Source organism: Saimiri boliviensis, chromosome 7, assembly GCF_048565385.1.
Source record: "Saimiri boliviensis isolate mSaiBol1 chromosome 7, mSaiBol1.pri, whole genome shotgun sequence".
In the NCBI taxonomy this organism is placed as follows: domain Eukaryota; kingdom Metazoa; phylum Chordata; class Mammalia; order Primates; family Cebidae; genus Saimiri; species Saimiri boliviensis.
In genome coordinates this window covers 12,661,118-12,688,835 of record NC_133455.1, presented here as the reverse complement: position 1 = coordinate 12,688,835, position 27,718 = coordinate 12,661,118, and the positions used below count along the sequence as shown (strand labels likewise).

General features: G+C 47.1%; 1 protein-coding gene, 2 non-coding genes and 1 pseudogene across 3 annotated transcripts; all 4 read right to left on the bottom strand.

Moving 5' to 3' along the window:
* Window positions 1-17,123: 17,123 nt before the first annotated feature.
* Window positions 17,124-17,856, bottom strand: LOC141584982 (protein mago nashi homolog). Its single transcript, XM_074401954.1, has one exon. It carries the CDS (start codon window positions 17,826-17,828, stop codon window positions 17,382-17,384), a length of 447 nt encoding a protein of 148 aa, XP_074258055.1. The 5' UTR covers window positions 17,829-17,856; the 3' UTR covers window positions 17,124-17,381.
* A 2,824-nt stretch (window positions 17,857-20,680) lies between these two features.
* Window positions 20,681-21,354, bottom strand: LOC120364911 (small ribosomal subunit protein uS5 pseudogene; annotated as a pseudogene).
* A 2,005-nt stretch (window positions 21,355-23,359) lies between these two features.
* On the bottom strand, window positions 23,360-23,500 carry LOC120365243 (U4 spliceosomal RNA). Its single transcript, XR_005580246.1, has one exon. It is a non-coding gene; the product is annotated as a U4 spliceosomal RNA (small nuclear RNA).
* A 639-nt stretch (window positions 23,501-24,139) lies between these two features.
* LOC120365244 (U4 spliceosomal RNA) lies at window positions 24,140-24,280 on the bottom strand. Its single transcript, XR_005580247.1, has one exon. It is a non-coding gene; the product is annotated as a U4 spliceosomal RNA (small nuclear RNA).
* Between the last annotated feature and the right edge of the window lie 3,438 nt (window positions 24,281-27,718).

Genomic DNA, 27,718 nt, shown 5'->3' with positions numbered 1-27,718 from the left:
GAGCCATGGTCGCACCACTGCACTCCAGCCTGGGTAAGAGTATGAGACTGGATCTCAAAAAAAACAAAACAAAAAACAAAACAAACAAACAAAAAACAGGCCAGGCGAGGTGGCTCAGGCTTATAATCCCAGCACTTTGGGATGCCAAGGGGGGTGGATTACCTGAGGTCAGCAGTTTGAGACCAGCCTGACCAACATTGTGAAACCCCATCTCTACAAAATATACAAAATTAGCCAGGCTTGGTGGCACATGCCCGTAATCCCAGCTACTTGGAAGGCTGAGTCAGGAGAATCACTTGAACCTGGGAGGCAGAGGTTGCAGTGGGCCAAGATCCTCCCATTGTACTCCATCCTGGGTTACAAGGAGCAAAACTCCACCTCAAAAAATAAAAAATAAAAAAAATATGACCAGGCGCTGTGGCTCATGCCTGTAATCCCATCACTTTGGGAGTCCGAGGTGGGCAGATCACCTGAGGTCAGAAGTTTGAGACCAGCCTGGCTAACAGTATGGTTGACTAAAAACACAAAAATTAGCTGGGCATGGTAGTGGGTGCCTGTAATCCCAGCTACTCAGGAGGCTGAGGCAGGAGAATCACCTGAACCCGGGAGGCAGAGTTTGCAGTGAGCCAAGATCATGCCACTGCATTCAGCTTGGAGGACAGAGTGAGACTCCATCTCTAAATAACTAACTAAATAAAAACAGATAAAATTAATGATCTATTTTATCTAATTCAGTATATCCTAAATGTTGGCCGGGGGTGGTGGCTTATACCTGTAATCCCAGCACTTTGGGAGGTCCAGGCGGGCAGATCACCAGGTCAGGAGATTGAGATCAGTAGCTGGGAGCACAGGCGTGCACCACCACGCCCAGCTAATTTTTGTATTTTTAGTAGAGATGGGGTTTCGCCGTGTTGGCCAGGCTGGTCTCTGAACTCCTGCCCTCAAGGGATCTACCCTCCTCGGCCTCCCAAAGTGCTAGGGTTGCAGGCGTGAGCCACCATGCCTGGCCCCACTTGGCCTACTGAACAACCTGAAAGTCATTCCCAGTGACTGGAGCTGAGAAGGGAGGAAAACAGATAAAATTAATATTAATGATATATTTTATCTAATTCAGTATATCCTAAATGTTGGATTTTTTTCATGATTCTCATTGGAGGATCTCATTATGGATCCTCTAATGAATCATTGACCCATAATGAGATCCTCTAATGAGGTCATGAAAAATCACTGGGATTTATTCTGGTGTCATGAAGGTTTTTTTTTTTTTTTTTTTTTTTTTTGAGACGGAGTGTTTCACTCTTGTTGCCCAGGCTGGAGTGCAATGGCGCGATCTCGGCTCACCGCAACCTCCGCCTCCTGGGTTCAGGCAGTTCTCCTGCCTCAGCCTCCTGAGTAGCTGGGATTACAGGCACGCGCCACCATGCCCAGCTAATTTTTTGTATTTTTAGTAGAGACGGGGTTTCACCATGTTGACCGGGATGGTCTCGATCTCTTGACCTCGTGATCCACCCGCCTCGGCCTCCCAGAGTGCTGGGATTACAGGCTTGAGCCACCGCGCCCGGCCCATCATGAAGGTTTTATGCAGGACAGTAACCTAGACCATGCCCTTGCTCTTAAAAACAGGACTGTTGTGGCCAGGCATGGTGGCTCAAGCCTGTAATCCCAGCACTTTGGGAGGCAGAGGCGGGAGGATCACAAGGTCAAAAAATCAACACCATCCTGGCTAACATGGTGAAACCCTGTCTCTACTAAAAAATACCAAAATTAGCTGGGTGTGGTGGCACATGCCTGTAGCCTCAGCTACTTGGGAGGCTAAGGCAGGAGAATTGCTTGAACCAGGGAGGCAGAGGTTGCAGTGAGCTGAGATTGCACCACTGCACTCCAGCCTGGCGCCTGGCAACAGAGCGAGACTCTGTCTCAAAAAAAAAAAACAAAACAAAACAGTAAAAACAGCACTGCAGCTGGTCATCCCCTGAATGGGCAACCAAATGTCCATCAATAGAGTACTGACTAAGTAAATCACATACAGTCTTACAACAGAATATTATGTAGCCACAGAAAAGATCCAGGAAGCTCAGATGTACTGATATGAAATGGCCTCCAGGATCTGAAAAAATGACACTGAACAATGTATGTAACATGGGTATCACTTGTGGAAAAAAGTGGGATACAATATGTTTATAAGATATTTATACAGGCTGGCCACAGTAATAGCAGCACTTTAGGAGGCTGAGGTGGGAGGATCACCTGAGGTCAGGAGTTCGAGACCAGCCTGATCAACATGGAGAAACCCCATCTCTACAAAAAATACAAAATTAAGCCGGGCGCGGTGGCTCAAGCCTGTAATCCCAGCACTTTGGGAGGCTGAGGCGGGTGGATCACGAGGTCAAGAGATCGAGACCATCCTGGTCAACATGGTGAAACCCCGTCTCTACTAAAAATACAAAAACTAGCTGGGCGTGGTGGCGCGTGCCTGTAATCCCAGCTACTTAGGAGGCTGAGGCAGGAGAATTGCCTGAGCCCAGGAGGCGGAGGTTGCGGTGAGCCGAGATCGCGCCATTGCACTCCAGCCTGGGTAACAAGAGCGAAACTCCGTCTCAAAAAAAAAAAAAAAAAAAAAAAAAAATTATACAAACATAGTAGCACATTCCTGTAATCCCAGCTACTTGGGAGGCTGAGGCAGTAGAATCGCTTGAACCTGAGAGGCGGAGGTTGCGGTGAGATCATGCCATTGCACTCCAGTCTGGACAACAAGAGAGAAATTCTTTTTTTTTTTTTTTTTTGAGATGGAGTTTCGCTCTTGTTACCCAGGCTGGAGTGCAATGGCGCAATCTCGGCTTACTGCAACCTCTGTCTCCTGGGTTCAAGCAATTCTTCTGTCTCAGCCTCCCGAGTAGCTGGGACTACAGGTATGCGCCACGATGCCCAGCTAACTTTTGTACTTTTAGTAGAGACAGGGTTTCACCATGTTGACCAGGATGGTCTCGATCTCCTGACCTCATGATCCACCCGTCTCGGCCTCCCAAAGTGCTGCGATTATAAGCGTGAGCCACCGCGACTGGCAAGAGAAATTCTTACACAAGGCCGGGTACAGTGGCTCATGCTTGTAATCCCAACACTTTGAGAGGTCAAGATGGGTGGATCGCTTGAGCTCAGGAGTTCCAGACAAGCCTGGGCAACAAGGTGAAATCCCACCTCTACAAAAAATTTAAAAAAAATTAGTCGAGCATGGTGGTGGGTGTCTGTAGTCCCGGCTGCTTGGGAGGCTGAGGTAGGAGGATCACTTGAGCCCAGGAGATGGAGGATGCAGGGACCTGAGATTGCGCCACTATACTCCAGCCTGGAGGACAGAGTGAGATCCTGTCTTACAAAGTTGAGACAACTCTGGAAGAAAGCATGCCACCAGTGTCATCTGGCTGGGGGTAGGGCTGGGGGAATATGGTGGCTGGGAACCAGGAGTAGGAAGGAGAGTTCACTAAGTACTCTTCTGCATATTTTGAATTTTTTTTTGTGGTGCTGGGGATGGAGTCTCCCTTTGTCGCCCAGGCTATGCTGCAATGGCGCAATCTCAGCTCACTTCAACCTCCGCATCCTGGGTTCAAGCAATTCTCCTGCATCAGCCTCCCAAGTGGCTGGGATTATAGGCACACACCATCGTGCCCAGCTTTTTTTTTATTTTTTATTTTTAGTAGAGATGGAGTTTCACCATGTTGGCCAGGCTGGTATCAAACTCCTGACTTCAAGTGATCCGGCCACCTCCGCCTCCCAAAGTGCCGGGATTACAGGTGTGAGTCATAGAGCTCGGCCCACATATGTAACTTAATCTATTGTTAAAATAAATTAATATTTTAAAAAATAGGCCAGGTGTGGCAACAGAGTGAGACTCTATCTCAAAAAATAAATAAATAAAATAAAAATAAATAAATAAAAGTACATTTAAAAAAATGACACTACTGGCTGGCTGTGGTAGCTAATACCCATAGTCTCAGAACTTTGGGGAGCCAGGCGGGAGGATCACTTGAGTTCAGAAAAACAGCCCATCTCTACAAAACGTTAAAAAATTATCCACTTGAGGCTGGGCGCAGTGGCTCAAGCCTGTAATCCCAGCACTTTGGGAGGCCGAGGCGGGTGGATCACGAGGTCAAGAGATCGAGACCATCCTGGTCAACATGGTGAAACCCCATCTCTACTAAAAATACAAAAAAAAAAAAAAAAAAAAAAAAAAATTAGCTGGGCATGGTGGCGCATGCCTGTAATCCCAGCTACTCAGGAGGCTGAGGCAGGAGAATTGCTTGAACCCAGGAGGCAGAGGTTGCGGTGAGCTGAGATCGAGACATTGCACTCCAGCCTGGGTAACAAGAGTGAAACTCTGTTTCAAAAAAAAAATTATCCAGTTGTAGTTGTGTCAACCTGTAGTCCTAGGTAGGTACTTGGGATGTTGAGGAGGGAGGATTGCTTGAGCTCAGGAGTTGGAGGCTGCAGTGAGCCATGATCACACCATTACATTCCAGCCTGGGCAACAGGGCAAGTCCTGTTTCAAAAGAGAAAGAAAGAAGGGAAGGAAGGAAGGAAGGAAGGAAGGAAGGAAGGAAGGAAGGAAGGAAAGAGAAGGAGGAGGAAGAGGAGAAGGAGGAGGAAGGAAGGAAAGAGAAAGAGAGAGAGAGAAAGAGGAGGGAGGGAGGGAGACAAGAAGAAAAGAAAGAAGACACTACAGACACTAACAAGAGGCGCCTCAGCTGCTCAAGAGTGATTCAACTAAGACTTGAAAAATCTTTCCTGAGAAAGAGCTAACTATGGCCTGATCTTTTGCGAAAGGGAGGTTGTGGGAAGAGCATTCTGGAAGGAGGGGTTGGTATTTGGAAAGGTATGCCGAGGGCCCCATAATAGGGGTAGTAAGATGGAAAGTTTTCAGCCTCCCGCTGCTTATCTCAAGGAGGAGCCTCATGGCTCAGAGGGTGGGTCCTAGTAGGCACTTTGGCTCTCTGGGAGAAGCCCCTGGTGTCCAGGAATCCCAAGACCGGCAAGGCTTTAACTCCCAGTTCTGGCTGGGCGCCGTGACTCATGCCTATAATCCCAGTACTTTGGGAGGCAGAGTCGGTGAATCACTTGAGCTCAGGAGGTCGAGACCGGTCTGGGCAACATGGTGAAACCCTGTCTCTACCAAAAATGTAAAAAAATTAGCTGGGTGTGGTGGTGGGTGCCTATGGTTCCAGCTACTCGGGAGGCGGAGGTGGGAGTATCACTTGAGCTCAGGAGGCAGAGGGTGCAGTCAGCTGAGATTGTGCCACTGCACTCCAGCCTGGGCAACAGAGTGAGACCCCCATCTCAAAAAAAAAAAAAAAAATCCAAGTTCTGTCTGCCACCTGTGCAGTCTTAGGCATGATGCCTCACCTTTCACCTTTCTGAGCCTCACTTTCTCATCAGTAAAATGGGAATGAGGTTCTACAGCTGTTCTTAGTAGCTGTGTGGTCTGAGGCAAGTGACTTGACCTCTCTGAGCCTCAATTGCCTTATTTGTAAATCCGGTTAATAAAACATATATATATATATATTTTTATATATATATATAATTTTATATATATATGTGTGTGTGTGTATGTATATATATATATATATATATATGCCTTCCATGCTTCCATGGCTGTCATGTGGATTTAACAATAAAAATAAAAATGCATAAAGAGGGCTGAGAAATTGTAGCTATTCACAACATCAAAGAACTGAGGTGAGACTTTAGGGCTAAGAGGGAAAAGGACAGGTTTGGCGATTGATTCAGCACTGAATTGAGTTGTGAGTTTAATAATTATTATTATTATTGAGAATGCATTGTTTAACATGTGTAAAACATGTTAAAAGTCTTTAAAAGCTACTGGGTGTTTTATGTCTAATTTTACCAGACAGGAAACTGAGGCTTATTAAGTAAAGTCACCTGCCCCAGCTACAGTTATAAAGTGGAAGAGTTAGGATTCGAACCGAAAACTCTCTGACTCATGAAGGGGCGTGTCGGGATTGTGCCGCAGCCTTTGGGCAAGTCCAGAATCCCCAGCTGGCTTGGACACAGTGCTTGGGGAAGGCCCTGGCTGCCTCTGAATTTTGGAGAAGGGCATGATCTGGGTTGCTGTCCTGTGTAAAACCTTCATGACACCAGAATAAAGCTGAGTGATTTTTCATGATCTCATGAGAGGATGTCATTATGCGCCTCCTCCTCAGCTCTATTTCCTCCCTTCTCAGCTCCAGTCACTGGGAATGACTTTCAGGTTGTTCAGTAGGCCAAGTTGGGCCAGGCATGGTGGCTCACGCCTGCAACCCCAGCACTTTGGGAGGCCGAGGAGGGTAGGTCCCTTGAGGGCAGGAGTTCAGAGACCAGCCTGGCCAACACGGCAAAACCCCATCTCTACTAAAAATATAAAAATTAGCTGGGCGTGGTGGTGCACACCTATAATCCCTGCTACTTGGGAGGCTGAGGTAGGAGAGAGGCCAAGGCAGGTGGATCGCTTGAGGCCAAGAGGGCCGGGAGTTTCAGACCAGACTGACCAATGTGGAAAAACACTGTCTCTAATACAAATACAAAAATTAGCTGGACATGATGACACATGCCTGTAGTCCCAGGTAGTTGAGAGGCTGAGGCTGAGGCATGGGAATCACTTGAACCTAGGAGGCAGAGGTTGCGGTGAGTCGTCAAGATTGTGCCACTGGACTCCAGCCTCGGCAACAGAAAGAGACAGACTGTCTCAAAAAAAAAAAAAAAAAAAAAAAAAAAAAAAAAAAAAATGCTGTGTGTGGTGGCTCACCCCTGTAATCCCAAAACTTTCAGAGGCCAAGATGGGTGGATCACTTGAGGTCAGGAGTTCAAGACTAGCCTGGCCAACATGGTGAAACCCCATCTCTACTAAACTACAAAATTAGCTGTGTGTGGTGGCACACGCCTGTGATCCCAGCTGCAGGAGAATCACCTGAACCCAAGAATCGGCAGTTGCAGCTGCCTGGGTGAGAGAGCAAAACTCCGTCTCAAAAAATAAAAATAAACCGGGCGTGGTGGCTCACGCCTGTAATCCCAGCACTTTGGGAGGCCGAGGCAGGTGGATCACGAGGTCAAGAGATCGAGACCATGCTGGTTGACATGGTGAAACCCCGTCTCTACTAAAAATACAAAAAATTAGCTGGGCATGGTGGCGCGTGCCTGTAATCCCAGCTACTCAGGAGGCTGAGGCAGGAGAATTACCTGAACTCGGGAGGCGGAGGCTGCGCTGAGCCAAGATTGTGCCATTGCACTCCAGCCTGGGTAACGAGCGAAACTCCGTCTCAAAAAAAATAAATAAATAAAAATAAAAATAAATAAAGTATAAAAAAGGCTACCAGATTTGGTGGCTCACACCTGTAATCCCAACACTTTGGGAGGCTGAGGCAGGTGGATCACAAGGTCAGGAGTTGGATGCCAGCCTGGCCAATATGGTGAAACCCCATCTTTACTAAAAATACAAAAACTAGCTGGGCATGGCAGCAGGTGCCTGTAGTCCCAGCTACTTGGGAGGCTGAGGCAGGAGAATTGCTTGAACCCAGGCGGCGAAGGTTGCAGTGAGCCAAGATCTCACCACTGCACTCCAGCCTGGGCGACAGAATGAGACTCTGTCTCAAAAAAAAAAAAAAATGTTTTTAATCAATAAATAAATTAAAAACACCAGGCCCAGTGGCTCATGTCTGTAATCCCAGCACATTGGGAGGCCAAGATGGGCAGATCACGTGAGGTCAGGAGTTTGAGACCAGCCTGGCCAACACGGCGAAATCCTGCGTCTACTAAAAATACAAAAAATTAGCCAGGCCTGGTGGCGGGCAACTGTGATCTCAGCTACTCCGGAGGCTGAGGCTGGAGAATTGCTTGAACCTGGGAGGTGGAGGTTGCAGTGAGCCAAGATTGTGCCACTGCACTCCAGACTGGGAAACAGAGTGAGACTTAGTCTCAAAAAAAAACAAAAAAGAAAAAGAAAAAAAAAGAAAGAAAAGAAAAGAAGAAGAAAGGCCACACATTCCTGACTCCAGGCCTCAGCCAGTGCTGTTACTGCTACTAAAACTCCATCCTGCCCTTTGTCCTGGTTAATGCCTCTCCTCCTTCAGTTCACAGCTTAGTTACCCGCTTCTTCAGGAAGCCCTCCCTAACAACCACCCAGGCTTAGCCAGTCAGTCCCCCAACAACCCCACCCCCACTAAAGTACTTAACTCTGAATCAGGCACCAAAAGCAGCACTTTTCCTGTATCATCTGGCTCATTACTCACCACATCTCTCTGGAGGTGGGTCTCATCCTTGGTGAAACAACAGAAGCTTCAACACACATTTTTTTGCCCTGACCCATTCCTCAGAAATTCTGATTTAGGGCTGGGCACGGTGGCTCACGCCTGGAATCCCAGCACTTCGGGAGGCTGAAACAGGTGGATCACCTGAGGTTGGAATTTCGAGACCAGCCTGGCCAACGTGGAGAAACCCCGTCTCTACTAAAAATGCAAAATTAGCCAGGCATGATGTTGCATGCCTATAATCCCAGCTACTTGGGAGGCTGAGGTAGGAGAACCGCTCGAACCCAGGAGGCGGAGGTTGTGGTGAGCTGAGATCGAGCCATTGCACTCCAGCGTGGGCAATAAGAGCAAAACTCCTCTCAAAAAAAAAAAAAAAAGAAAGAAAGAAAAAAGAAAAGAAAGAAATTCTGATTTAATGGGTCTGGAATGCAGCCAGGGCACAGGGATTTTTGTAAAGCCCCTCAGGTGGCTTTCATAGGCACACAGCCAAGGTGGAGACCTACTGACCTCTAAGATAGGATCGGAACTCTCTTTTTTTGTTTTGTTTTGTTTTTTGAGAGGGAGTCTTGCTCTTGTTGCCCAGGCTGAAGTGCAATGGTGTAATCTCGGCTCACTGCAACCTCCGCCTCTCATGTTCAAGTGATTCTCCTTCCTCAGCCTCCCAAGTAGCTAGGACTACAGGCACCCGCCATCATGCCTGGCTAATTTCTGTATTTTTAGTAGAGACGGGATTTCACCACGTTAGTCAGGCTGGTCTCGAACTCCTGACCTCAGGCGATCTGCCTGCCTCAGCCTCCCAAAGTGCTAGGATTATAGGCGTGAGCCACAGCCCCTGGCTTTTTTTTCTTTTTCTCCCATCCAGGGACACTGAGGCCCAAGAGGGTAGGTGAGTGGCCTACCATCATGCAAGCAGAGAATAACAAAGCAAGGTCTTGAATCCAACTGGTCTGGCTTCAAAGTTTCATGAGGAAAAAAAAATCAGTTGGCCTCAGTTAATTTCCCCAGCCACAGAGAAACTGTAGAGCTTAGGACCAGCTCTGTTCTGAGAGAGACACTGAGGGCCCCTTGGGCATGGGATATTTTTTATTTATTTATTTTTTTTGAGACGGAGTTTCGCTCTTGTTACCCAGGCTGGAGTGCAATGGCACGATCTCGGCTCACCGCAACCTCCGCCTCCTGGGTTCAGGCAATTCTCCTGCCTCAGCCTCCTGAGTAGCTGGGATTACAGGCACAAGCTACCATGCCCAGCTAATGTTTTGTATTTTTAGTAGAGACGGGGTTTCACCATGTTGACCAGGATGGTCTCAATCTCCTGACCTCGTGATCCACCCGCCTCGGCCTCCGAAAGTGCTGGGATTACAGACGTGAGCCACAAAGCCCGGCCAGGAATGGGGTATTTTTAACCTAGAAGTTGGTGATTCTTGCAAACATTCTGCAATGCCTTGGACACTGAGCAGATGGTTTAGGGGCCTGTGGGCCCCTTCCCTGCTGAGATAGCCCTTGTAGTGGGGCTTTTCCAGCCCCTGGAGCCAGTGGGTGGGAGATTGGGAGGGTTGGCCCCATGGCGGGTAGGGTAGGTGGCTAATGTATCCAAGGATAGTCCCACACATGGTGGAGGGGGAGAAGGTGAGTTTTGGATGAGTCCAAATTCCCCCGCCCTGTAAGACATTTTGTCTCACACACCTCAGCCCTTTCTCCCTGCTCTCTGCCTGGGAAACAGCTGGACGACAAACCTAGGTTGAAGCTGGATTGTACAGCCAGGGGTGCAGGAGAACGGGGGCATGCTAACCCTCCCACTTCTTCCCCTCCCTGACCCGTGACAGCCCCGTGAAAGCTACAGAACAAGGCTGGGCACAGTGGCTCATGCCTGTAATTCCAGCACTTTGGGAGACAAAAGTGAGTGGATCACAATGTCAGGAGTTTGGGACCAACATGGTGAAACCCTGTCTCTACTAAAACTATAAAAATTAGCCGGGCGTGGTGGCACGTGCCTGTAATCGCAGCTACTCAGGAGGCTGAGACAGGAGAATCACTTGAACCCGGGAGGTGGAGGTTGTGGTGAGCTGAGATCGCACCACTGCACTTTAGCCTGGGCAACAGAAAGAGACCCCATCTCAAAAAAAAAAAAAAAAAAAAAGTTAGGCTGGGCATGGTGGCTCAAGCCTGTAATCCCAGCACTTTGGGAGGCCGAGGTGGGTGGATCACGAGGTCAAGAGATTGAGACTATCCTGGTCAACATGGAGAAACCCCGTCTCTACTAAAAATACAAAACATTAGCTGGGCATGGTAGCGTGTGCCAGTAATCCCAGCTACTCAGGAAGTTGAGGCAGGAGAATTGCCTGAACCCAGGAGGCGGAGGTTTCGGTGAGCTGAGATTGTGCCATTACACTCCAGCTTGGGTAACAAGAGTGAAACTCCGTCTCAAAAAAAAAAAAAAAAAAAAAAAAAAAAAAAAAAAAAAAAGCTGCAGAACACTTATAAATGTATACATCAAATGTTCCCGAGATGTCCTCATATGTGGCTTTTTGGGCAAATACATTGGTATAGTCTTAGGGGTGCCAATTTGGGGATATCCCTTAAAATGCAAAATAAGCAGGGGCTTTGAGGGAGGCAATTCTACCTATAGAAATTTCCCAGGCCGGGCGCGGTGGCTCAAGCCTGTAATCCCAGCACTTTGGGAGGCCGAGGCGGGTGGATCACGAGATCGAGAGACCGAGACCATCCTGGTCAACATGGTGAAACCCCGTCTCTACTAAAAAAAAAAAATACAAAAAACTAGCTGGGCGTGGTGGCGCATGCCTGTAATCCCAGCTACTTAGGAGGCTGAGGCAGGAGAATTGCCTGAACCCAGGAGGCGGAGGTTGCGGTGAGCCGAGATCGCGCCATTGCACTCCAGCCTGGGTAACAAGAGCGAAACTCTGTCTCAAAAAAAAAAAAGAAATTTCCCACAGGCCCAGATCACCTGAGGTCAGGAGTTCAAGACCAGCCTGACCAACATGGCAAAAACCCATCTCTACTAAAAGTACAAAATTAACCAGGTATGGTGTCTCACGCTGTAATCCCAACACTTTGGGAGGCCGAGGTGGGTGGATCAGAGGTTAGGAGTTTGAGACCAAGCTGACCAATATGGTGAAACCCTGTCTCTACTAAAAATACAAAAATTAGCCAGGTGTGGTAGCGCGTGCCTGTGATTCCAGCTACTCAGAAGGCTGAGGCAGGAGAATTGTTTCAACCCAAGAGGTGGAGGTTGCAGTGAGCCAAGATCGTGCCACTGCACTCCAGCCTGGGGGACAGAGCAAGACTTTATCTCAAAAACAGAAAAAAAAATTTTAATACAGAATTAGCCAGATGTGGTGGCAGGTACCTGTAATCCCAGCTACTTGGGAGGCTAAGGCAGGAGAATCACTTGAACCCAGGAGGTGGAGGTTGCCATGAGCTGAGATCATGCCATTGCACTCCAGCCTGGGTAACAAGAGTGAAACTCCTTAGGATTATTCCAAGTTTTCCCTTAAACAAAACAAAAAAGAATGAAACTCCATCTCAAAAAAAAAAAAAAAATTAATTTCCCCCAGACCTACATGGTAGGTCATGCCTATAGTGCCAGCACTTTGGCAGGCCGAGGTGGGCAGATAGCTTGAGCCTAGGAGTTCAAGACCAGCCTGGCCAACATGGTGAAACCCCATCTCTACAAAAAAATACCAAAATTAGCTGGGCGTGTTGGCATGTGCCTGTAATCCCAGCACTCATGAGGAGAATTGTTAGAGCCTGGGAGGTCGAGGCTGTAGTGAACTGAGATCACACCACTACACTCCAGTCTTGGTAACAGAGCAAGACCCTGTCTCAAGAAGAAAAGAGAAGAAAAGAAAAGAAAGAAGAGAGAGAGAGAGAGAGAGAAAGAGATGGGAGGCCAGGCTCTGTGGCTCACGCCTGTAATCCCAGCTCTTATGGAGGCAGAGGCAGAAGGATAGCTTGAGCCCAGGAGTTCGAGACCTGCCTGGGCAATATAGTGAGACCTCATTCTCCACAAAAAGGCAAAAAACAGAAAAGACCCAAAAAAATAAGCATAACTCCCCTCAAAGAGAGAAAGAGAGAAGGAAGGAAGGAAGGAGGGAGGGAAGGAAGGGAAGGAAGGAAGGGAGGGAGGGAGGGAAGGAAGGAAAGAGATTTCCCTCCCGAAATACCCCAAGAGTAAGCAAAGATGATGTATTGTCAAGCGTATTCATTATAGCATTGCTTATGGGAAAAACTGGAAACAATTCACATGTGCATTAATGGGGGACTGGTAACCTTGATAGGTAACATTCATACGGGAAAGAGGGGAATTAGGTGCTGGCATGGCAATTGTGTCCACAATGTGTTGTTTAGCAGAAAGAAAAAGGAAGTAATAGAACTGTATGTAGAGCATAATCCAATTTTTGTTAATAATTGTGTTGACCTATGAAGAGAACATTTTGGAGGAATAATGTCACCTACCTGTGGCTATCCCCTTGGAGTCGAGGTGAGATTGTTGTGGGAGTGTTTGACTGTCACTGTTTCATGTGTATATTTGAATTTTATATACAAACATGCAGTAATTTTTGTATCCAGAAAAAAGAATTTAGGTTGCAAAACAGAAAACAGTAATATGTAAAAATCACATGGAACCCTCCCTCCCCTCCTTGCCCCGAAAAATAAAGCAAAAAAGGGATTCACTTTAATATGGTTAATTTTAGCCAGGCGCGGTGGCTCAAGCCTGTAATCCCAGCACTTTGGGAGGCTGAGGCGGGTGGATCACGAGGTCGAGAGATCGAGACCATCCTGGTCAACATGGTGAAACCCCGTCTCTACTAAAAATACAAAAAATTAGCTGGGCATGGTGGCTCGTGCCTGTAATCCCAGCTACTCAGGAGGCTGAGGCAGGAGAATTGCCTGAACCCAGGAGGCGGAGGTTGCGGTGAGCCGAGATCGCGCCATTGCACTCCAGCCTGGGTAACAAGAGCGAAACTCTGCCTCAAAAAAAAAAAAAAATATATGGTTAATTTTATGTTATGTAAATTTTGCCTCATTTTTTTTGTTTGCTTTTTCATTGTAGGGGGTTTTGAGACAATGCTGGAAATAGATGTTGGAAATAGAGGCTCAGTGCCACAAAGAAAATGAGCACTGAGACAAAGGATCTTTCAGCAACACAATTTTTACTTCCTGGACTGCAGGAAGGGTACTTTCACTAGCCATCTTGCCACGAGAGTACAAAGAATAAAGCAACACACACAAATTTATCCCTTACACATCTGGGGTCGTCCTTACCACCATGTCTGATCTCTGTTGGCTGGAGCCAGACCTCACAATCTAAACTAAAACCCGACTGGCTAACAACTTAAAACTTTTCTAAACAGGTAAAAGCAATGGAGAGCTGGGACCTGCCTATGAGCATGTCCAGCACAGATATCTTGGTTGAAGTACAAAGACATAGAATGTACTGCGTGCCTGTAAGCATGGCATGTCTAACAGCTACATAGGATGGGGCTTAACAAAGAGTTATTAGCACACTTATTCTTTTTTTTTTTTTTTTTTTTTTTTGAGACGGAGTTTCGATCTTGTTACCCAGGCTGGAGTGCAATGGCGCGATCTCGGCTCACCGCAACCTCCGCCTCCTGGGTTCAGGCAATTCTCCTGCCTCAGCCTCCTGAGTAGCTGGGATCACAGGCACGCGCCACCATGCCCAGCTAATTTTTTGTATTTTTAGTAGAGACGGGGTTTCACCATGTTGACCAGGATGGTCTCGATCTCTCGACCTCGTGATCCACCCGCCTCGGCCTCCCAAAGTGCTGGGATTACAGGCTTGAGCCACCGCGCCCGGCCAGCACACTTATTCTTTAACGAGAAAGGAAACTTTAAAAAGGAACTTTTCTTTTCTTTTTTTTTTTTTTCTTGAGACGGAGTTTCGCTCTTGTTACCCAGGCTGGAGTGCAATGGCGCGACCTCGGCTCACCGCAACCTCCGCCTCCTGGGTTCAGGCAATTCTCCTGCCTCAGCCTCCTGAGTAGCTGGGATTACAGGCACGTGCCACCATGCCCAGCTAATTTTTTGCACTTTTAGTAGAGACGGGGTTTCACCATGTTGACCAGGATGGTCTCGATCTCTCGACCTCGTGATCCACCCGCCTCGGCTTCCCAAAGTGCTGGGATTACAGGCTTGAGCCACCGTGCCCGGCTTAAAAAGGAACTTTTCTACTTCCCACAGAGTCTCACTCTGTTTCCCAGGCTGGAGTGTAGTGGCACCATCTCGGCTCACTGCAACCTCCACCTCCTAGGCTCAAGCAACCCTCGTGCCTCTGCCTCCTGAGTAACTATGATTACAGGCACTTACTAACACACCCAGCTAATTTTTATTTTTTTCCAGGCACGATGGCTCATGCCTGTAATCTCAGCACTTTGGGAGGCCAAGGCAAGTGGATGGCTTGAGCCCAGTAGTTTGAGACTAGCTTGAGCAATGTGTAAAACCTGTTTCTCCACAAAAAAAAAAAAAAAAAAAAAAAAAAAAAAAAAAAAAAAAAAAAAAAAAAAGAAAGAAAGAAAGAAAGAAAGAAAAAAGAAAAAAAAGAAAAAAAGAAATAAAATTAGTCAAGTGTGGTGCCACACGCCTGTGTTCCATCTACTCGGGAGGCTGAGGTGGGAGGATCACTTGAGCCTGGGAGGTAGAGGTTACAGTGAGCCGAGACTGCACCACTGTACTCCAGCTGAGGTGACAGAGCAAGACCCTGCTGTCTCCAAAAACAACGACAACAACAATAAAAAGTCTCTCTTTTTTTTTTTTTGGTCTCACCAGGTGTGGTGACTCATGCCTATAATCCCACCACTTTAGGTGGCCGAGGCAGGCGGATCGCCTGAAGTCGGAGTTCGAGACCAGCCTGATCAACATGGAGAAACCCCGTCTCTACTAAAAATACAAAATTGCCGGGTGCAGTGGCTCACGCCTATAATCCCAGCACTTTGGGAGGCCGAGGCGGGTGGATCATAAGGTCAAGAGATCGAGACCATCCTGGTCAACAAGGTGAAACCCCGTCTCTACTAAAAATACAAAAATTAGCTGGACATGGTGGCATGTGCCTGTAATCCCAGCTATTCGGGAGGCTGAGGCAGCGAGAATTGCTTGAACCCAGGAGGCAGAGGTTGCGGTGAGCCGAGATTGTGCCATTGCACTCCAGTGTGGGTAACAAGAGCGAAACTCTGTCTCAAAAAAAAAAAAAAAAAAACAAAATTAACCGGGCTTGGTGGTGGGCTCCTGTAATCCCAGCTACTCTGGAGGCTGAGGCAGTAGAATCGCTTGAACCTCGGAGGCGGAGGTTGCGGTGAGCCGAGATGGAAGCCACTGCACTCTAGCCTAAGCAATAAGAGTGAAACTCCGTTCCCTCCTACCCCTCAAAAAAGACAGGGGTGTCACAATATTGCCCAGGCTGGTCTTGAACTCCTGCCTTGGCCTCCCAAAGTGTTGGGATTACAGGCGTGAGCCATGATTCTCGGCCAAGAATCCATCTCTAATAAAAAATATATAATAGGCTAGGTGCGGTGGCTCACACCTATAATCCCAGAACTTTGGGAGGCCGAGGCGGGTGTATCACGAGGTCAAGAAATCGAGACCATCCTGGTCAACATGGTGAAACCCCATCTCGACTAAAAATACAAAAAAAATTAGTTGGGCATGGTGGCGCATGCCTGTAGTTCCAGCTACTCGAGAGGCTGAGGCAGGAGAATTGCTTGAACCCAGGAGGTGGAGGTTGCGGTGAGCCGAGATCGTGCCATTGCACTCCAGCCTGGGTAACAAGAGCGAAACTCCGTCTCAAAATAAAATAAAATAAAATAATAAAAATAAAAATAAAAAAATATATATATAGTAAACAGTAAGCCAAGTTTTCCTCTAGAGTGTGATGATGTTAATGAGACAGTGCTATAGTTCTCTTGCCGCTCAAGCTGTGGACCCTGGACCAGCACCTGGGAACTTGTAGAAATGCAGAATCTTAGGCTCCATCCCAGACCTCCTGGATCAGAATCTCTATGAATGGGGATTCGATCCATGTTTTAAGAAATTCTCGGCCGGGCGCGGTGGCTCAAGCCTGTAATCCCAGCACTTTGGGAGGCCGAGGCGGGTGGATCACGAGGTCGAGAGATCGAGACCATCCTGGTCAACATGGTGAAATCCCGTCTCTACTAAAAATACAAAAAATTAGCTGGGCATGGTGGCGCATGCCTGTAATCCCAGCTACTCAGGGGGCTGACGCAGGAGAATTGCCTGAACCCAGGAGGCGGAGGTTGTGGTGAGCCGAGATCACACCATTGCACTCCAGCCTGGGTAACAAGAGCGAAAACTCCGTCTCAAAAAAAAAAAAAAAAGAAAAAGAAAAAGAAATTCTCAAGCTTATTTTCATGCATGTCAAAATTTAAGGAAAGGAATTGTTGTAGTTTGATCTTGAAAGGACATGCACTATTCTTTTCACGTTATTTCTTTCTTTTTTTTTTTTTTTTTTTTTTTTTGAGACGGAGTTTCACTCTTGTTACCCAGGCTGGAGTGCAATGGTGCGATCTCGGCTCACCGCAACCTCCGCCTCCTGGGTTCAGGCAATTCTCCTGCCTCAGCCTCCTGAGTAGCTGGGATTACAGGCATGCGCCACCATGCCCAGCTAATTTTTTGTATTTTTAGTACAGATGGGGTTTCACCATGTTGACCGAGATGGTCTCGATCTCTTGACCTCGTGATCCACCCGCCTCAGCCTCCCAAAGTGCTGGGATTACAGGCTTGAGCCACCGCGCCCGGTTATTTCTTTTTTTTTTTTTTTTTTTTTTTTTTTTTTTAGTCTGCAACCAGGATTTGGCATGTTTTATTAAAGCAAATTTTTAACAAAAGGTGGCTTTTATTTACAGAATTTAATGTGTGTGGGGACTGTCCAAACCATGTGGACTCAAGTTAGGATAACCATTAAGCCTGTTAATGTACTTTCTTATTTTCAGTTTACATACAAATTTTCTTTTGCTTCACATTCATAAAAACCCCAATATTGTAAATGACAAATAAACCCTCCATCCCTTAATTAAATATACAAACAGCTTGAAAACATGGAATTTAAATTGGTTTAATCTTGAAGTGTAATCCAATGAGACTGAAAACTAAACATTTCAAGTCTTGTACCAAATAGTAAAATACTCGAAGGCCTTCAGGATCCTTTGACTGATTTACATCAATAAGAGAACCTATTTTTGATGTGGTAAAAGATATGTGCTCATCTCCAATGACAATTTCAAGCTCCTGTCGGCCAACCCTGTCAGGGGGAGGCCACAAAGCATCATCTTCTTTTGTAATTTCACTGTCATCAATAATTCTCTTCAGTTCTTCCATTACACTCTTGTGCACATAAGCCTCTTTTCTGATCATGACATCATTTTTGTAATTGCTGTTGTTGGCATATCTAAGCTTTCCGTCTGGCCGAAATTCGAACTCCAGAAACTCGTGCCCAAACTTGCCCTTGTGCCCTACGTAGTAGCGCAGGTAGAAATCGCTGGCCATAGACATTTTCGTCCCCGGTAAGCCCGCCGAAAACCGAGACCCGCGCCCGGTTATTTCTAAGTTTTTGATTTTTTTTTTTTTTTTTTTTTTGGGACGGAGTCTCACTCTGTTGCTGAGGCTGGAGTGCGATGGCATGGTCTGGGCTCACTGCAATCTCCACCTCCCGGGTTCGTTCAAGCAATTCTCCTGCCTCACCCTCCCATGTAGCTGGGATTTCAGGTGCCTGCCACCACACCTGGCTAATTTTAAAAATATTTTTAGTAAAGCCAGGCGCGGTGGCTCAAGCCTGTAATCCCAGCACTTTGGGAGGCCGAGGCGGGTGGATCACGAGGTCAAGAGATCGAGACCATCCTGGTCAACATGGTGAAACCCCGTCTCTACTAAAAATACAAAAAATTAGCTGGGCATGGTGGCAAGTGCCTGTAATCCCAGCTACTCAGGAGGCTGAGGCAGGAGAATTGCCTGAACCCAGGAGGCGGAGGTTGCGGTGAGCCGAGATCGCGCCATTGCACTCCAGCCTGGGTAACAAGAGCGAAACTCTGCCTCAAAAAAAAAAAATAATAATAATATTTTTAGTAGAGAAGAGATTTCACCATGTTGGCTAGGCTTGTCTCGAACTCCTGACCTCATGACCTGCCCGCTTTGACCTTCCAAAGCGCTGGGATTACAGGCATGAGCCACCATGCCCAGCCATTTTTTTTTTCTTTTGAGATGGAGTCTCACTTACCTTCAAGTCTTCACTTGCCTTCTCATCCCTACCCTGGTCCTTTAACTGTCAGTGCATTGCAAATTCCCCTCCAAAGTTTTGTTTCGTTTTTTTTTGTTGTTTGTTTGTTTACTGGAGACAGCGTCGTGGCTCACTGCAGCCTCTACCTCTCCAGTTCAAGCAATCCTCCCACCTCAGCCTCCCAAGTAGCTGGGACTACAGACGCTTACCACCATGCCCGGCTAATTTTTGAATTTTGTGTAGAGACTGGGTTTCCTCATGTTGTCCAGGCTGGTCTGAAATTCCTGGGCTCAAGTGATCTGCCCACCTCAACCTCTCAAAGTGCTGGGACTGCAGGCGTGAGCCATGGTGTCCAGCCTCCAAAGTGACTTTGCAAACATATGCCTCCAAGAATGAAAGCAAAGTATGAGTTCCTGTTCCCAGACTGGGCACAGTGGCTCACACCTGTAATCCCAGCACATTGGGAGGCCGAGGCCGGCTGATCACGGGATCAGGAGATCGAGACCACCCTGGCTAACACGGTGAATCCCCATTGCTACTAAAAAATACAAAAAAAAAAAAAAAAAAAAAAAGCCATCATGGTGGCATGTGCCTGTAGTCCTAGCTACTCAGGAGGCTGAGGCAGGAGAATCGCTTGAACCTGGGAGGCAGAGGTTGCAGCGAGCCGAGATCGTACCACTGCACTCCAGCCTGGGCAATGGAGTGATACTACACAGAAAGAAGAGAGAGAGAGAGAGAGAGAGAAGAAAAGAGCCTAGGAGTTTGAGGCTGCAGTGAGCTTTGATTGCACCATTACACTCCAGCTGTGTATGTGTAGTGCAAGTGAGTGAAGTGACAGATTGAGACCCCATATCTAAAGAAAAAAAAAGGGTGGGGGGAGCTCAGCTCTATCGAATTCCAACCTGATGCTAGGCTAAATGGAGATAATTATAATGTTTAGACTCCCAGGGCATCATCTGACTTTCTGATTAATATAAAATTTGCCATGGGTCGGGGGTAGGAGTACTCATCTTTTATTTCCTCCATGCTTGAACAGACACCCAGGTGGGCATCTCAGCAACCAACTGAGACTAAAAAATGACTGGAGTGTATTTTTAGACTTAGTTAAAACTTTTTTAAAATTTAATTTTATTATTATTATTATTTAAGACGGGGTTTCACCATGTTGGTTCAGGCTGGTCTTGAACTCCTGACCTCAGGTGATCCACCTGCCTTGGCCTCCAAAGTGGTTGGATTACAGGCGTGAGCCACCACACCCGGCTAGTCAAGGCTTCTTGATATTTCAGCTTCCTGGCAGCACACACCAGTTCCTCTTGCAGTTCCCATCGTCAGCTTGGGGTCTCCAGGATGTCTCTTTGAGTCGTTCTCACTAAGTCCCTCTTTCCATCACTTTTGCTCAGTTCTGACACATTGGTCCTCAGAAACCTACCCTGGGCTCCAGAGAAGTGATTGATGTTAATTTGTCTTACTCAGGGATGATACAATTCTCTTCCCTTCTCTTCTCCCTTCCCTTCCCTTTTCTTTTCTCTTTTCTTCAGACTGTCTCTGTCACCCAGGCTGGAATGCATTGGCACAATCTTGGCTTACTGCAACCTCTGCCTCCTAGGTTCAAGTGATTCTTTGCCTCAGCCTCCCAAGTAGCTGGGATTACAGATGTGTGCCACCGTGCCCAGCTATGGTTTGTGTATTTAGTAGAGACGGGGTTTCTTTCTTCTTTCCTTTTCAGGGTTAATTCCCTTTCTTTTTCTTGTATAAAAACCCTATGTTTAGGATAGCTCTGCAATTTTTATGAGTTAAAAAAACAAGCGCCGGGCGTGGTGGCTCAAGCCTGTAATCCCAGCACTTTGGGAGGCCGAGGCGGGTGGATCACGAGGTCAAGAGATCGAGACCATCCTGGTCAACATGGTGAAACCCCGTCTCTACTAAAAGTGCAAAAAATTAGCTGGGCATGGTGGCACGTGCCTGTAATCCCAGCTACTCAGGAGGCTGAGGCAGGAGAATTGCCTGAACCCAGGAGGCGGAGGTTGCGGTGAGCCGAGATCGCGCCATTGCACTCCAGCCAGCCTGGGTAACAAGGGCGAAACTCCATCTCAAAAAAAACAAAAAACAAACAAACAAACAAACAAAAAACCTATGTTGTAGCCACAGCTGGAGCCTGGGTTCTCTGCATTGAAACTCTGGTGTGGGTCTTGAGGAGGTGGTCAGTGAATTCCTGATGGGGAAACTTGGTGAATACAGTCTTCTTCCAGAGGTCAGGGGTCAGGCAGCTGTAGGTCTTAGAGATGGCATCAAAGGTGGCCTTGGCGAAGTTGCCCAGGGTGGCAGTGCAGCCCTGGCTGAGGTGTAGCAGTCATTGACACCAGCCATCATGAGCAGCATCTTGGGCACAGGCACAGAGACAATGCCAGTGCCCCTGGGCATGAAAATGAGGCGCACTAGCACAGAGCCACAGCGGCTTGTCACCTTGCAAGAGACAGTGTGGGGCTTGCCGATCTTGTTTCCCCAGTAGCCTCTGCACATGGGGACAATGGAGAGCTTGGCCAGGATGATGTCCCCACGGATGGCAGTCCCCAAATGCCTTGAACCTGGTGTGCTGGCCACCTGGGTCGGCTTCTGCACCGGCATAACCTTCAAAACCTCATCCTTGAGAGACACCCCCAGGAAAAAGTCAATGATCTCAGATTCCCTGATGGGCAGGAAGAAGAGGTAGATCTCCAGGGACTTTATCTTCATGTCCTTGACCAGGCAGCCCGGCTTGGTGACGGGCATCCACTCCTTATCCTCAGCCTTGCTTCCGCGAGCTCTGCGGCCTCACCTGGTCCTGGATGCTACTGCCGAAACCTCCGCAGAAGCCACTGAGGTTCCCCATCCAAGGCCGCTGGCGCCCCCGGTCCCCTCCCAACCCCCGCCACACTGCACGAGTGTCATCCACCATTTGGTGTTTCCTCGGAGAAGAAGGAGACGGGGTTTCATCGTGTTGGCCAGGCTGGTCTCAAACTCCTGACCTCGTGATTCATCTGCCTTAGCCTCGCAAAGTGCTGGGATTACTGCACCTGGCCAGGAATTTTTTCTTTTCTTTTTTTATTCTTGCTTTTTTCTTCTTCTTCTTCTTTTTTTTTTTTTTTTTTTTTGATGAAGTCTTACCCTGTCGCCCAGGCTGGAATGCAATGGTCTGATCTCAGCTGATTGCAACCTCCCCGCCTGTCAGGTTCAAGCGATCCTCCTGCCTCAGCCTCCCAAGTAGCTGGGATTACACCCACCACATCCAGCTAATTTTTTGTATCTTTAGTAGAGACGGGGTTTCACCAGGTTGGCCAGGCTGTTCTCTATCTCCTGATCTCGTGATCCACCCACCACCTCAGCCTCCCAAAGAGCTGGGATCACAAGTCGTGAGCCACCGATTTCAGCTCGCTGCAACCTCCATCTCCATGTCTCCAAACTGTGAGGTCCTTGAACTGGGGACTGAGTCTAACTTGCCACTGCAGCTGTTTTTCCCAGCATGGCCTTTGACCCTGTAGGTATTGTTGCCACCCTTTTTGCCACATCTTTTTGATACAGGATGGAGGAGTGTTTGACAGGTTGTGTCCTAAACAGGTCTAGCTGGATCCACCATGTCCATGGTTATGACTCCTAAGGATCTCTGTCCATGGACAGCCCAGGTCTTCCTAAAAAGATAAGACTGGAAGAAACTGGTGTAGTGGAAACAAGCACAACACTAGGGGCAAGAGGGCCTGCTATCAGCTCCAGCTCCGCCAGGGACTCCACAAGTAGGACCTAAGCAAGTCTCCTGTGTCCTTTTCCCTCTTAGCCGCTTTAAAAGGAAGACTTTGGGACGGGCGCGGTGGCCCACGCTTGTAATCCCAACACTTTGTGAGGTCGAGGCAGGTGGATCACACCTGAGGTCAGTTACAGACCAGCCTGCCCAAGAAGGCAAAACCCAGTCTCTACTAAAAACACAAAAACGGCCGGGCGCGGTGGCTCAAGCCTGTAATACCAGCACTTTGGGAGGTCGAGGCGGGTGTATCACGAGGTCAAGAGATCGAGACCATCCTGGTCAACATAGTGAAACCCCTTCTCGACTAAAAATACAAAATATTAGCTGGGCATGGTGGCGCGTGCCTGTAGTCCCAGCTACTCAGGAGGCTGAGGCAGGAGAATTGCCTGAACCCAGGAGGCGGAGGTTGCGGTGAGCCGAGACCTCGCCATTGCACTCCAGCCTGGGTAACAAGAGCGAAACTCCGTCTCAAAAAGACAAACAAAGAAACAAACAAACAAAAAAACACAAAAACGAGCCGGAGGTGGTGGTGCACGTCTATAACTCCAGCTACTCCGGAGGCTGAGACAGAGAATGGCTTGAACCAGGGAGGCAGAGGTTGTAGTGAGCCCAGATCGTGATCGTGCCACTGCACTGCAGCCTGGGCAAAAGCGAAATCTCCGTCTCAAAAAAAAAAAAAAAAAAAAAAAAAAACATAAGTAATAGACTTTAAATGTGTTGATTTGTTTGTTTGAGTTCGCCTTCCCTTTATGGGAATCTGTGGCCTTCAGTGACAAACGAGGTGGATTCGACCCACTCGCTAGATGCATGTATATAAAGAAGATCAGAGATGACTGGGAACCCAATTTCTAAAGACAGCATGTCTTACATCTTAGAGAACATGGCACAATACTCACACGAAAACTCATAACACTGAACTTCCAATAATATAGAAAAACCAGAACAAAACTAATTGTTGCATAAAGAGAAACAACACACACGGCAGGAGAACTGAAAATTACTATCAGCTTTTCTTTCAAACTTGAAATTATTCAGTCTCCGTAGAGACTGTCAAAAATTGCCAATGCCGACTATATTTCAAGTCGTCATGGCGGGGTATTGGGAAAAGTTTTCAATTAGCAATAATCGCGCCTCGGATAAACCTCATTGGCTACGATACTGCCACTGCGCAAAGCTGAAGAAACGTGGGCCTCACGCCGCTCCCCCACGGATGATGACTCTTATTTCATTGAGGGTGAGTGCCTGCCAGCGCGTCCGTGGATACGACGTGTTCCCACTCCACCGGCTGTATTTAACGCTCATCTGCGTGGGAGGTTTCTTGTTGTTGGAACATCTCGTGTCGAACATTCAGATTTGGGAAACTGTAAGAACATTCGCTTGGGACGCTGGGGAATCTTATGCAAATCAACGTGACGTCACAGAGATGACAGGGTTCAGACTCGAATTTTGAGCGATGAAAGTAGGCAGTGAGAAAAGTGAGCCGGAGGGCACAGAGGAACGATAAACAGTTCGAGGGAGCAGAGAGTGCTGGGAAAAATTTTAAGACGTCTCTGTGACAAAATCAGAATGGAGAACACAGCGCAAGAGCAAGAAAATAGAACGAACAACCCAAGCTGGCAGACAAGAAACCTCACTATAATATCGTCTTAAATTTACTTCTACGTAGAGATCACGGCAACAGCAACTAGGACTTAAACGCAAAGCGCTTACTAGGTGAGAAAAAGTAACTAACTAAATCACAGGTTGCCACAGTTTCCATTTCAGAAAACACTAAATAAATAAAAAAATTCTGCTTTTTGGTACGAAAAATATCAGTCTCCGTAGAGACTGTCAAAAATTGCCAGTGCCGACTATATTGCAAGTCGTCACGGCGGGGTATTGGGAAAAGTTTTCAATTAGCAATAATCGCGCCTCGGATAAACCTCATTGGCTACGATACTGCCACTGCGCAAAGCTGAAATGTTCCGCCCCCTGCCCGTCACTCCCAATAAGTCCGCTTCCTATTTCACAAAGCTGAGTTTAGGGCCCATGGAAAAATCTTCAATTATTGTTTGTTTGAAAATTATTCCATCATAGGAATATGTTTTTGAACTACGTAGATAGTTTCTACATATTGTTGCTTATTTCACTTAACGAGGTTTTGGTGGATATAAAGCAAAGCATTATGGGAGGAACATGCTAATAGACTTAATTCAGAGATTGCACAGGGCTGTTGAGAGAAAAGGGATTTAAGTCAGGGTTCTGTTCACTTGGCTCCAGATTCAGTGTAAGTGACTTCTCCAAAGACAATTATTGTTTTGTCTTTTTTTTTTTTTTTTTTTTTTTTACTTGTGGCAAAGTAAACATACAATGTACCATTTTAACCTTTAAGTAAATTCACCTGCATAGAATATATATTCTCATTGTGCAACCATCACCACCACTGATCTCCAGAACTTTATCTTCCATACCCACGGGTGGAAACTGGGACTGTACCCATTAAACTCTTACCACCTGTTCCTTTCTCCCAGCCCGTGGCAACCTCTTTTCGACTTTGTATCTCTATGAGTCTGTGGGTACTTTATATATGTATATATTTTTATTTATTTTTATTTTTTGAGACGGAGTTTCGCTCTTGTTACCCAGGCTGGAGTGCAATGGCGCGATCTCGGCTCACAGCAACCTCCGCCTCCTGGGTTCAGGCAATTCTCCTGCCTCAGCCTCCTGAGTAGCTGGGATTATAGGCACGCACCACCATGCCCAGCTAATTTTTTGTATTTTTAGTAGAGACGGGGTTTCACCATGTTGACCAGGTTGGTCTCGATCTCTCGACCTCGTGATCCACCCGCCTCGGCCTCCCAAAGTGCTGGGATTACAGGCTTGAGCCACCGCGCCCGGCCTTATATATGTATATAAATGGAATCATACAATATTTGATCTTTGGGGTCACTCTTATTTCACTTAGAATAATGGTTTTTTTTTTTTTTTTTTTTTTTTTTTTGAGACAGAGTGTCGCTCTTGTTACCCAGGCTGGAGTGCAATGGCACGATCTCGGCTCACCACAACCTCCGCCTCCTGGGTTCAAGCAATTCTCCTGCCTCAGCCTCCTGAGTAGCTGGGACTACAGGCACGCGCCACCATGCCTAGCTAAGTTTTTGTATTTTTAGTAGAGACGGGGTTTCACCATGTTGACCAGGATGGTCTCGATCTCTCGACCTCGTGATCCACCCGCCTCGGCCTCCCAAAGTGCTGGGATTACAGGCTTGAGCCACCGCGCCCGGCCATTCATTTTTTTTTTTTTGGAGATGAAGTTTGACTCCTGTTGCCTAGGCAATGCTGCTATTGGTGTGCACAGGCATCAGTTTAAGTTCCTGTTTGCTCTTCCTTGGGGCATATGCCTAGAAGTAAAATTGCTGGATCATATGTTAATTCAAAAGGGTTTTCGTGGCTGCGCAGGGTGGCTCATGCCTGTAATCCAAGCACTTTGGGAGGCTGAGGCAGGCAGATCACCCCATCTCTACTAAAATACAAAAAATTAGCTGGGCGTGATGGCATGCGCCTGTAGTCCCAGCTACTGGGGAGACTGAGGCAGGGGAAATCACTTGAACCCTCGAGGCGGAGGTTGTAGTGAGCTGAGGTGAGATTGCACCACTGCACTGCAGTCTGGCGACAGAGCAACACTCCATTTCTACAAAAAAAAAAAAAAAAAAAAAAAAGGAATTAAAGTGGCTGGGCACAGTGGATCACGCCTGTAATCCCAGCACTTTGGGAGACTGAGGCAGGTGTATCACCTGAGGTCAGGAGTTCAAAACTGGCCTGGCTAACATGATGAAACCCCATCTCTACTAAAAGTATAAAAATTAGCTGTGTGTGGTGGCAGGTGCCTATAATCCCAGCTACTCCAGAGGCTGAGGCAGGAGAATAGCTTCAACCAAGGAGGGGGAGGTTTCAGTGAGCCAAGATGGAGCCACTGCACTCCAGCCTGGCAACAGAACGAGACTCTGTCTCAAATTAAAAAAGAAAAAAAGAGTTAAAGTTAGTTTTACTTACAAGCCTTACTGAGGATTATAGACCAAGGACTATTGAGTGGGAGCAGTTCCATCAGACTGGTCCAACACAGAATTTCAGCCTACTTACATACAAGTGGTGAGTGTTCAGTACCTGAGAATTCACGTTAAACTTGCTTGAAAGATACATTAAAGCACAATCACATCAAGGTTTGGGTGCAAGAGTATATCTGGTTATAGATTACAGAGATATCATTGCTAACCCCATCAGACATTATCTTGTGCAGGAAAAGGCAAGGACCAGGGTCATTTATCTTTCAATGAATATAGCAACTTAGGGAAGAGACATGGAGGGCTGTGTGCTCTATCCTGTCGTGTCTTCAAAGCACCTTTCTGGAAAGCTGCATGTTGTCACAGAGTCAGGGGATTTGTGAAAGGATGCTGGCAAGTCGATAAGGAGGCCAGGTGTGGTGGCACACACCTGTAATCCCAGCACTTTGGGAAGCCAAGGCGACAGCTTTCCTTGAGTTCAGGAGTTTGAGGGTTGCCTCGACCTCCTGAGCAAAAAGTGCCTCCCACTTGAACTTCCTGAGTAGCTGGGACTAGAGGCACACACCACCACACCCAGCTAATTTTATTTTTTTTCTGTAGTGATCAGGTCTCACTATTTTGCCCAGGCTGCTATTAAACTTTTTGGACTCAAGTGATCCTCCTGTCTTGGCCTCCTAAAGTGTTGGGATTACAGGTGGGAGCCACTCATCTTAAAATGGGGGAAGGTGGTCTTTAAGGCTCCTGCTAGCTGCCATCTTTATGTCCAAAAACACTCACAAATTTACTGACATCTTATTTGGGTTATGCTGTAGAGCAGCGGTTCTGTTGTCTACATATTAGGGACATTTGGAAATTTGTAGATCAGAATCACTGGGATTGAGATGCAGGCATTGTACTGATTAACTTAATAAAAAGCCAAGATGATAAATAAAATTGGAGAATCCGCGGGGGGCGGTGTCTCACGCCTGTAATCTCAGCACTTTGGGAGGCCGAGGCGGGCGGATCACCTGAGGTTAGGAGTTCAAGACCAGCCTGGCCAACATGGTGAAACCCCATCTTAAAAAAAAAAAAAAAATTGGAGAATCCAAGCAAGTTAAGTACATTAGTTCATTTATATTTGGCTTCATATTAACTGCAAAAACATCACTTTTTCAAATATTTATGAACATATTTCTTCACAAGTTTAAGGTATTTTACCAAAAGCAGAGAACCCGATTCTGTCGTTGTGAATGAAAAGGATCATGAACACTGACATTTAGAATGAGTCAAATCTAGGCCGGGCACAGTGGCTCAGGCTTGTTATCCCAGCTCTTTGGGAGGCGGAGGCCAGCGGATCACTTGAGTGATCAGGACTTTG

Excerpts from the sequence above, each read along its gene's own strand:
- LOC141584982 (XM_074401954.1), bottom strand. The coding sequence starts at position 17,828 with ATGTCTATGGCCAGCGATTTCTACCTGCGCTACTACGTAGGGCACAAG.